Source organism: Danio rerio, chromosome 2 (genome assembly GCF_049306965.1).
Source record: "Danio rerio strain Tuebingen ecotype United States chromosome 2, GRCz12tu, whole genome shotgun sequence".
Lineage (NCBI taxonomy): Eukaryota > Metazoa > Chordata > Actinopteri > Cypriniformes > Danionidae > Danio > Danio rerio.
The window spans coordinates 11,886,259-11,898,474 of NC_133177.1; the positions used below are offsets into that span (position 1 = coordinate 11,886,259).

General features: G+C 35.2%; 1 protein-coding gene across 3 annotated transcripts in view; it reads right to left on the reverse strand.

Moving 5' to 3' along the window:
• slc44a5a (solute carrier family 44 member 5a) overlaps positions 1-9,916 on the reverse strand; it is a 258,230-nt gene extending 248,314 nt beyond the window's left edge. For 2 of the 3 annotated variants that reach the window (XR_012388774.1, XM_073920123.1), the window contains exon 1: positions 9,670-9,794. Coding sequence is in view for 2 of the 3 variants with exons in the window: in XM_073920123.1 (XP_073776224.1) it covers positions 9,670-9,706 (37 nt within the window). In the remaining variant the exon portion in view is untranslated. Of the gene's footprint in view, positions 1-9,669 lie in introns of all 3 variants that reach the window. The other variant, NM_001423791.1, reaches the window with a different exon arrangement.
• Positions 9,917-12,216: the final 2,300 nt, after the last annotated feature.

The following is a 12,216-nucleotide window of genomic DNA, read 5'->3' on the forward strand; positions in this document are numbered from 1 at the left end:
GTAAAAATAGTTGTAATATGAGGGATGCTGGACAACAGAGGTGTGGATCCAAATGCAGGTTTATTAACAAGAATGGTTAGGCAAGCAATGGGCAACAAGGTCAAAAAGGTACAGGCAAGCAATGTCAAGGCCATAAACAGGCGGATGGTCAAAAGGCAGGCAGCAGACAGGAATAAACAGTAAAACAAACAAAACGAGTGTCAAAACCGGCAAGGCAAGTAAAACACGTTGTAATGTTCACAATGCAGCTGTAATCAGTTTTGAACATCTTTAGCTATGTGCGTTAGCAATCAGCGGACAAAAGGAACAGGTGTGAGTGTGTGGTGCATGACTGGATCTGTAGTCCATGTTCAACATTGGATTAGTAGTTCTTTAGCATTCTGCAAGAAATTGGATCGCTGGTGATTGTGACAATAGTAAAGCCTCATTTGATGATCAAACAACATATAAGTGCAATACACAAATACTTTCCACATAAAAAAAAATAAAATAATAATAATAATAATAATAATAATAATAATAATAATAATAATAATAATAATAATAATAATAATTTATGGTACTTCACTGCGATACAAATATTGCTTGTACTATAATTAGAGTTCCAAAATTCTGGGATTTTTCCAAGCTGGAAACTTTCCATGGGAATTAACAGGAATATTTAAGAATTAGCATGAATTAATGGGTATAAACTGTGAAATTGGTAAACTGAAGGTCAGCCTGTACAGGGTACTTAAATGGAATTAAAAAAAAAAACATCTCACTGCATAATTTTGGTTAAAACAAGCAGATTTAATGAAATTTTCTACCCTGCATATTCCTCAAATCACATGCACAGAGCACTGCTTTTGCAATGATATTTTTTGATATCATTGATATCTTAAACCCTGCATGCTAATTATTCATTCATTCATTTTCCTTCAATTTAGTCTCTATTTCAGAGGCTGCCACACTGAAACGAACCGTAAACTATTCCAATATATGTTTTATGCAGCAGATGCCCAATCAGACACAACCCAGTATTGGGAAACATCCATTTCGCGATTGTCTTAGAACTTCCGTTTCAGTCGCCTATGGGAGAAATGACAAGGAATAATAAACGGCAAAAAACGGTCAAACTACTTGCTCTGCAAACAAATGTTTGCATGACTATACAGACCAAGTAGAATAATATAACAAGGAAATATCAGTTTGCAACATCAAACAGCGAAACAAGCAGTTTTTAATGTCTAAAACTGAATGGAAGTGAATGAGACCGGAAGTCTCGTGCCAAAAAGGTTCAAATGGCAGCGCCCGCTCGTCTGTGGAGAATAAGGTCAATATAGTTTATATAAATTCCTCTAAATTCCTAAGTATTTTAAATAAATTGCCATAAATTACCATAGCTTCCAGCTTGGAATATTTCTAAAAAATCTCACAAAGTTCCCATGGAAATTTACCAGAAATTGTTCACCCCTTTGCAAATCTGATTGCAATAACAATATGTTTTTGATATATTGTGCAACACTATTGCAAAATATCCTCAAAAACTGTCATTTGAGAGTCCGAAGTACATAACTGCAAATGCAAATGTTGTGTGCAATCAAATGAATGAATGTTGATTTACATGGACTTATCAACACCATGTGTGTAAGCGTGCATAGATTAAAGACACACGCATACATGTCTCTGTCTGGTTTCTGAATCAGGCATAAATTGAATTACATCCCCTGTGACACATGAGTAATGGTGTCAGGCTGAAGTGATTCAGTAGCAAGTGAAGCCAAATGACAACAACTGTAGAAGTCTTTATCATTGTTAACAGAAATATGAATGAAAATGGGCGACGCAGTGGCACAGTAGGTAGTGCTGTCGCCTCACAGCAAGAAGATTTCTGGTTCGAGCCTCGGCTGGGTCGGTTGGCGTTTCTGTGTGGAGTTTGCATTTTCTCCCTGTGTTCAAGAGGGTTTCCTCCGGGTTCTCCCACAGTCCATAGACATGCGGTACAGGTGAATTGGGTAGGCTAAATTGTCTGTAGTGTATGAGTGTGAATGAGTGTGAATGGACGTTTCACAGAGATGGGTTGTGGCTGAAAGGGTATTCACTGCGTAAAACATTTGCTGGATAACTTGGCGGTTCATTCCGCTGTGGCGACCCAGGATTAATAAAGGGACTAAGCTGAAAAGAAAATGAATGAATGAATGAATGAAAATGTATATATTCCTAGTGATAAAAATGCTTCTGCTGAGGGAAATCACCATTACAGATATGCAGCCACACCAAAGCAGGCTCTGAAGCATTGAATCCTAAAGTTGATAAAAGATTGCATACACTGACTGGAGTGCATTTAACTTCCCTACCAAAGTTGTAAACAGATTTTAGAACTTTGTAAAAGCACATCAAGAACAATTTTAATTGCATGTTTTTTTTTTTTTTTTGACATGCATCAAGTTACTACCAGAACATTCTGGTAGTATCCCGTTGTGCCATGCTTATACCACATAATACATTCATTCATTCATTTTCTTTTCGGCTTAGTCCCTTTATTAATCTGGGGTCGCCAATGCGGAATGAACCACCAACTTATCCAGCATATGTTAACGCAGCGAATGCCCTTCCAGCCGCAACCCATCTCTGGGGACCACATAATACAATATAGGATAATCATTCAGCAAAGCACCAATCAAACTAAATTCACACAACGGTTCCTCCACAGTTTTGGACAAACTGATTTAACAGAAAAACAAACATTTGTGACCATAAACAGGGCCAGCCTGTCCTACAGGCAATATAGGTGTGGCCTATGGCCCTGTGTTTCTTTGAGGGCCCCTTGAAAGCTGCTCTTGAATATTTATTTTGAACACAAGCGTGAGGACAATCGCGTATGTTTAAATCATGAACAATGCGCAATGCACAAACCCTATTAAACATGATACAATTCACAACAACGTGATACAATTCACAAAAAAAGTTTCATTAAAAGAACAGCTCTGTATAATTCATACATGACAAAGCTAAAAAGATAAATACACAACAACAATATGAATAAAAGCAGAAAATATTTGAAATATACCCAGCAGCACCACACTCTATTTTGCAAAACACTGCATGCAATCGAGTGAGCTAGAAAGATGTAAGTCACGTGACAGATTTCACATATCTCTGCAAATTGCTCACATTTGATATAAAGCTGAAAAAGTTATATGACATCAATTGGAATTTTAATTTGAAATGGAATGGCATCCAAACGGCATCTTTTCAGCTTTCTTCCGGAGCCGAAAAAAAGAAGAAAAGAAAAGCAGAGGAAAAAAGCAAGCTCAATGTGTTGCTATGCATCATACATTATTTAGCAGTACTTGACAATACTTACAAACTTCATTCATTCATTCATTTTCTTTTCGGCTTAGTCCCTTTATTAATCTGGGGTCGCCACAGCGGAATGAACCGCCAACTTATCTAGCATATGTTTTACACAGCCGATGCCCTTCCCGCCGCAACCTATCTCTCGGAAACAGCCATACACACTCATTCACACACATACATAGGGACAGGGAGAACATGCAAACTCCACACAGAAACGCCAACTTTCTTACTGTTTTTACACCAGTGGGCCCATTTTTTTTTTTATCTTCCCTAAAGGCTCTCAACCTTACAGGCCTGCACTAACCATGAACCAAAAAACAGTCATAAGTCTCAAGTTTACTTATTATAATTGAGATTTATATATCAATTAAAAGCTGTTTAAATATGCTTTTAATACTTTTAAAATATACAAATCTGGAATCTGAGAGTTAAAAACACTAAATATTTGAGAAAACTGCCTTTAAAATTGATTTTTGATCATCAAAAAATTGTTTTGAAATATTCACAGTAGGAGATTTACAAAATATATTAAATAAACATGATCTTTACTTAATATACAAATGATTTTTTTGGCATAAAAGAAAGATCAATACATTTGACTCATACTGTACAATATATTCTGTATTTGGCTATTGATAAATTATATCACTGCAACATAAGATATAATAATTGTATAAATCTTATAGGTTTACGTGATCTGACAAACCAAGTGAACAAACTCTAATGGCCTTACTTTACATTTTGTCTAATACATATGAATTTTTACCAATCTGACTTGTAGAACTACATATCAATCTACTTGCTCTACTTGCTCTATGTTAGGGGAGATATGTTTAGGACTTAATAGTGGACTAGAGCTGCACGGTTCTGGCTAAAATGAGAATCGCTATTTTTTTGGCTAAGATAAAGATTTCAATTTTCTCACAATTCTGTAGATGTAAATTAAAGGTTAATATGAGTGGGCTATTTTTAATGTTATTCTCAAACATGTGGTAAAACAGCAATATGCTTTGTGTAGCTGTACTGCTGGTTAAAATGCTAAATTTTGTATAGACTTGGAATGGTGGACTTGGACGGACTTTAGATTTGTCCTGGTCATTAATGCTAATGATAATTCTGATGTTGGATTATTGTGTTTGAGACATATGCTTACAATCTGTCATTTTCTGCTGTCTAATCTGTCACTGATGTGAATACAGAAGACTGAGTGGGCATTTTTGTATTTCGGCGGGTTTTGGATACTTTTGGGCTGGAATCAGTCAGCTATCTGGCAACACTGTGTGCACTTTCGGTTTCATTTTCACTGCTAAGAGTGGTTCACTTCCCGCGCGGCTCCCAAACGATCACTCTGTGCCACAAATTGATGTTATTTACAAATGTTTTTACCTGTTATTCACAGCATATGCAAGTTCTGTTCATTAAAGTAAACTTCATTCAGAGGCACGCGCCCGCCCTCCCTGTGATAACAGCTGACGGTCAGCTCAAGTCACATGTGATTTTGCGGTCGCATATACATTACATGAAGTCGCCACTAGCTTGCATGGTTTGGGATCGGTAGAGCTACCCATTGATAAATTTGCTCTTAAGTGGTTTTAAACCACACTGAACTGAGCTAAACTGAACTGACCTTAAACACTAAAAACTGAACTACTCTGTTCCAATTACTATGACCATTTATGTGAAGCTGCTTTGACACAATCTACATTGTAAAAGCGCTATACAAATAAAGCTGAATTGAATTGAAAAGTAACAGCTGACGGTCAGCTCACGTCACGTGTGATTTTGCGGTCGCATATACATTACATGAAGAAAGAAATTACATTTGGAGGTGAATTGTATCTTATAAATACAGCATGTAACTCTTTCAACACCATTTGGAGATGTCTAGGTTGCTGAACAACGTATGTAAAACAATGTGAAGACTTGTGCGGTCACCATTGCTCCACTCCTGAACTTGAAAATATGATTGACAGAATCATAGAAATGCTGGATTAAGATTGTCTAGGGCAGTAGTTCTCAAACTGTGGTACGTGTACCACTAGTGGTACGCAAGCTTCCTGCTTGTGGTACGCGGAGGAATTAAATATGTCATGCACATGCTACACACATTTAAAAATGTATCAAAAATTATGTATATAACATGTCATATATGACATATAGCCTATATTTCTGAGGTAATCTGCCACGTTTTTTTAACTGTGCAGAGTTGTAGCTGCTTTACTAGGCCTACTACGCTACTGTATTTTAATACTGCTCATTTTGGTGGTACTTGGAGAGACAATTTTTTTCTAAGGTGTTACTTGATGAAAAAAGTTTAAGAACCGCTGGTCTAGGGGGTCGAATCGAAATCGCGATCTTTTTACGATTAATTGTGCAGCTCTATAGTGGACCATAATTTAGTGAGTAGTCCTTATTATTTACACACACACACATACACACACACACACACACACACACACACACACACTTTCCTTACAATTCACATTGCATAAATTTGTACAATAATCACCATCGTGTAAAACATGCGTCTACATGTGAAAATGGTTTGGAAGAAGCATGTTTTGCATCTGAATTACATAGTAAATTTACATACACAGTGGGGAAAACAAGAAAACTTGTCACAATTTTCTTAGAAAACATATTTGTAAAGGTGCTGTTGACTTGAAATTTACACAGATGTTGGTTTAACCCTGCCAGTTCTACGCCACCCAACCTGCTGCGAGCTGATATCGGACCGGCAACCTTCCGCATGGGAGTCAGTAGCTCTACCAAGGAGGCTAAAGACCATGGCCTCTACCATTTGTCGCTAGAGCTAATGTAGAGGTCAGAGGAGTGAGGTTTACCAGCACAGCACTTACTAGCTGGCCTCCGTTACGTTGGCAACAACCAAAGAAATCCATAGATGAAAAGAAAAATCTCATTAGATTACAAATTGAGTTATGCATAATAAAATAAAATGAAGCAGGAAAAAAAGTAGGTGTAGAAATGCAGTGAAACTCCAGAGAGTAGCTAAAATCTCTTAGTAGTTCTTCAGCAACCCTCTGCCCTTCATAATAATAATAATAATAATAATAATACCTTTTATTTATAGGCCCCTTTCAAAGCACTCAAGGACACCTTACAGCAGGGGTGTCAAACTCAATTCCTGGAGGGCCGAAGCCCTGCATAGTTTAGTTCCAACCCAGCTCCAACACACTTACCTGTAGGTTTCAAACAAGCCTGAAGGACTCAATTAGTTTGATCAGGTGTGTTTAATTAGGGTTGGAACTAAACTGTGCAGAGCTGCGGCCCTTTTGGAACTGAGTTTGACACCTGTGCCTAACAGTATGCCACAGGCACATTATAAAAACAAGACAGAAGAGCAATAAAACATAGTATTATTCCAGAAAATCATTAAAAGCAATCCTGAACAGAAAGGTTTTAACGTGGGATTTAAATTTGGAGATAGAGTCCACCTGAAGAATATCTAACCGCAGGGAATTCCACAACTGTGGTTCTATGCAGCTAAAAGCTCTGCCACCCCACCAAATGATTTCATCTCAAAATTTGGAACTGACAACAGGTCAGCTGCAGAAGATCTCAGTGAGTGCCGGGGAGTCTACCAGTGAAGAAGATCAGAGAGATTCATCGTTGTAAATTAATATAAGCTGCTTCAGTCCAACATCTACAATACCAGGATGATGGTGAAGGTTTTAGCAGGACAATGATCCAAAAACACAGCCAAAGAAATTATCAAATGCTTTCAGAGAAAGTAAATCAAGCTGTTGAATAATACATACTAGAATCCAATAGAAAATGCAAAATAAAGCTCAGATTTAATAGATGAGCCCCACAGAACCATCAAGATTTGTACACTCTGTTGAATTATGTGACAACAATTCACACCAGAGCAATGCATTTGACTTCATTCTTCATATGAGAGGTGTCTTTTAGCTGCCATCATAAAAAAAAAAAAAAACTTATATATAAAGTGGTAAATACATCTCAGTAGTTTAGTACTTTCTCCTTGTGCCATTTCATTGTTTTGATTTGTTATTTTTTTATGTTTGTATTGTTTGGGTTTTTACCAATATCTGGTTCAATCCATGTCATATGTCCATATATTATTTCTAAAACAGCTGGTTATTGGAGAAGTACTCTCAAAATATTTTACTGTGTAAATATAAAATGACAGTACTGGATTCCTTTAGCTTTCAGAGATGGCTAGCTGACATGTAAATCAGCCAATCACAGTTAAATTTTTATTGATATAACCATGACATTTCAGGAAATACAGTTGAAGCCAAAATTATTTGCCCTCCAGTGAATTTTATTTAATTTTTTTCAAATATTTCAAAATATTCCTTTATTTAATTTTTTACAGTATTTCCTATAATATTTTTTTTCTTCTGGAGAAAGTATTATTTGTTTAATTTTGGCTGAAATAAAGTTTAATAAATTTTTTTTTTTATTCAATGTATTTTTTCATTTTTATGGCCAATAATAATAGTCCCTTCAAGCAATATTTTCACAATCTACATTGTAAAAGTGCTATACAAATAAAGCTGAATTGAATTGAAAAGTAACAGCTGACGGTCAGCTCACGTCACGTGTTATTTTGCGGTCGCATATACATTACATGAAGACAGAAATTACATTTTTGATTGTACAACAAACCAATAAAGCCTAATAAAAACCTAATAAAGCCTTTAAATGTCACTTTAATCTGAATACAGGTATCTTAAATAACATCTAGCAAAATATTATGTACTGTCATCATAAAAGATAAATGATATCAGTTATTTAAAATGAGTTATTTAAGTGATTATGTTTAGAAATGTGTTGAAATAATTGTCTCTCTGTTAAACAAAAAATGGGGAAAAAATACAAAGAAGCTAATTCAGGAGGGTTAATAAATCTGACTTCAGCTGTATATAATAAATAAATGACATAAAACCTTACAAACATTTATATTAAATCAAATAAATATATACACATTACATTATAATGAAAAAAAAATTGCATTAATGAATAATAAAAAAAGTATTACAACATATTTTAATTTTATTTAAAATGTACATAATGTAACTCAATATAAACTAAATATTTAACAACTAATATTTAGGCCAATTACTAATGTGATAAAGATTTTTAAGCAAAAGACAATATACATTGTTTTTTGCATATGCATTATCATATTTTTGACCCTGTAGCCATCTTAGGATGTAAATGTATGCATGTTTTTTCTTTTATCCCAAAAATTATTAGAATACAAAAAATCAAGCTCCATGAACACATTTTGTCCATTTTCTACTGTAAACAGATCAAAGCTTGATTAGTAATACACATTGCTATGAACTTAATTTGTACAACTTTTTCAATATTTAGATTTTTTAAATTATAGATCTTTAAACTTCAAATATTTCCCTATTCTAACAAATTATACATTGGTAAAAAGCTTATTTATTTAACTTTCAGATAATGTACAAATGTATTGTTGTCCTGGTTCATATTCTGGATCCATGCAACCCTTGCAGAATTTTCTGCTAAAATTAAATATTTAATATAACAATTGATTTCTCAAGTATGTCTTATTTTACTCTGTAATACCAGCAAAAACAATGATTTGAACACACAAAGTATATTTCAAACATATAACTAAACTAAAACTTTGAACTAAAACTGCAGAAGATGCTCATTTTTAAAAAAATACCTTCTGACAAACAAATAAAAACACAAAGTTGTATCTTAATTTCAACAGTGAAAGAATGCAAACACTTTTTACAATGCATGTCAAAGCCGCTTATAAACCCACACTTCTTATCAAACTTCAATTTGTGAACTGTTGTTTTAATTCAATATCTTCAGGTCTGAGGTGATAGGCTACTGTGGTCTCCACTGTTCTTCATTGATTTGCTGAAAGCCAGCTCACCACATGATGCCCTTGGCAACACAAAGTTGCTGCCTCCTCTATTTCAGCAATGTAAACAAACCACGGCAACCAATAACCATAGATACGTTAATATATAATAATAAAAAACACGAACCATACAACTAATCAAACACTGATCACATCATAGTTTGCGCAACTGTGGCTACCCTTAATATTTAAACCGAATATTCACAAACCACACAATAATTCTCAAGGGCAACATTTTTCCACGTCTGAACACAAATATCCATTTTGAACTTTAATTCCAGCATGTGACAGATGAGAACGACCACTTCTGCGGCATATCTTCCGTTTAACATCGATGTTATAAGTTGCGAGAAAGAGAGAGGGAAAAACTAACACCGCAAAAGGATGTACAGTAGGCTACATCAAGTACGCTATGAAGAGCAACTTACCATAATACGCAGACGGGACTTGGGATTTTCTTGCCATCTCAGCGTGGGTTTTGTAGGGTTTGCAGGCGCAGGTTGGTTTGAAGAACAGTGTCGCTCGCCAAATTCCAAGTTTAATAGATTCCCTCACGCGACTCGCGCGTCAGTGATGTTTACAGCGGAGCGTCATCAAACGTGCGGAGCGTCAGACTGTCAGTGTAGTGAAGCAGTGAACTAGCTCCAGCATCACTGCAAGTGCTGGATCTGAACAAAGGTGTACAGGATGTATATCCATTATCTAGCCAACCCAGCCAGCACAAGCAGTCTGCAGAGTTATATTCTTATTGAATAATTGGACTTAAATTTAACTATATATATATATATATATATATATATATATATATATATATATATATATATATATATATATATATGATTTTTTATTTATTATTTTACAATTATTATGTTATATAAGGCTGCATACAATTTTACTGTTATCTGTCACATTATACATAGAGTTTATACTGAATAAATGAAGCTGTCCGTGCAGATCTTATGACTGTCTCAAACGCGTAGCTTTAGCGACGACTAGTGGCAATATTCTACACTGCATCATTCATTTTTGTCTCTTCAGACTCAGAATGAGATTTATTCGCAAAGTGTGATCAAACACAAAAGGAATTTGTGTTTTGTGTGTGTGCTTTACATGCAGGAGCTCAGGGTATCCTGCATATCAACACAAGAGGAAAAAAATAAGAGGAAAATAAAGTAAATAATTCATTCATTTTTTCATTTTCTTTTCGGCTTAGTCTCTTTATTAATCCGGGGTCACCAAAGCGGAATGAACCACCAACTTATCCAGCACGTTTTTACGCAGCGGATGCCCTTCCAGCCGCAAAACATCTCTGAGAAAATAAAGTAAATAATAGCCTACAAACCGTACACTTATATACAGCCAAGTCTGAATTTATTAATTCCCCTGACAAATCTTGACTTTAAGTTTTTTTTTAGCAAAAGTTGAGAAATATTTAAAGAAACTTTAAGTCAGAATTTATATATACATTTGTTTGTATGGCCACTTATCATAGAAGCCATTTATTATGAAGCCACTTATTTGTAAATAGATCTTGTATTTCTAATTATAACAATTGCACATAAATCATCAAGATGCATATATATATATATGAGAGAGAGAGAGAAAGAGAGCGAGAATGAGAATGAATAAGAGACTTAATAATATGATATGAATGATATGATATATTGAATAATAATGTGATATATTGAATAATGGCAATGCAGTGGCGGAGTAGGTAGTGCTGTCACCTCACAACAAGAAGGTCACTGGGTCGTTGGTTCGAGCCTCGGCAGGGTCAGCTGGCGTTTCTGTGTGGAGTTTGCATGTTCTCCCTGTTTGGGTTTTCCTCTGGGTGTTCCGATTTCCCCCACAGTCCAAAGATATGTGGTACAGGTGAACTGGGTAGGCTAAATTGTCCATAGTGTATGACTGTGTGTGTGAATGAGTGTGTGTGTGTGTATGGATGTTTCCCTGAGATGGGTTGTGGCTGGAAGGGCGTCCGCTACATAATAATGTGCTGGATAAGCTGCCGGTTCATTCCACTGTGGCGACCCCGGATTAATAAGGGACTAAGCCAAAAAAAAAAAAAAAAATTAATGAATGATATTGAATAATATGATATACTGAATAATAATATAATGTTTATATATATATATATATATATATATATATATATATATATATATATATATATATATATATATATATATATATATATATTTTTTTTTTTTTTTTTTTTTTTTTTTACTACTACTACTGTTTACTGTGTTTTTATTACATTTGTATGTTCTCTTATTTTTATGTAAACTTTAGAACTGCTTTGGCAATGCATTTGTAACATTTGTCATGCCAATAAAGCAATTATTGTATTTAATTGAGAGAGAGGTGTAATGGTATAGGGGTTATTTTCTTTTCACACTTTGGGCAAACTACCAATTGAGCATTGTGACAACACCACAGCCTACCTTGTTGCTGACCATGTCCATCCCTTATGACCGCAGTGTACCCATCTTTTGCTACTCCATGTCATAAGGCACGAATCATCACAGGCTAGTTTCTTTAACATGACAATGAGTTCAAAGTACTCAAATGGCCTCCACAGTCACCACAATTCAATCAAATAGAGCACCTGTGGGATGTGGTGAAATGGAAGATTCGCATCATGGATGTGCAGCAGACAAATCAGCACTTGCGTGATGCTATCATGCGGACCAAAATCTCTGAGGAATATTTCCAGTACCTTGTTAAAACTATGCATTGAAGATGAAGGCAGTTCTGAGGGGGGTTTCAACCCAGTACTAGTAAGGTGTACCTAATAATGTGGCTGGTGAGTTTTTATTTTTACCTGTTTTAATAGTACACATAAGAAATACAAATATGTATTTACAAATAAGTGACTTTATTGGTTACAGAATGCATAAAATGCAAGGGTACTGTGTAGTTTATAGACAAAATAGGTAGCAACTGATGTGCCAGCTATTGAAGTCGGACATGGC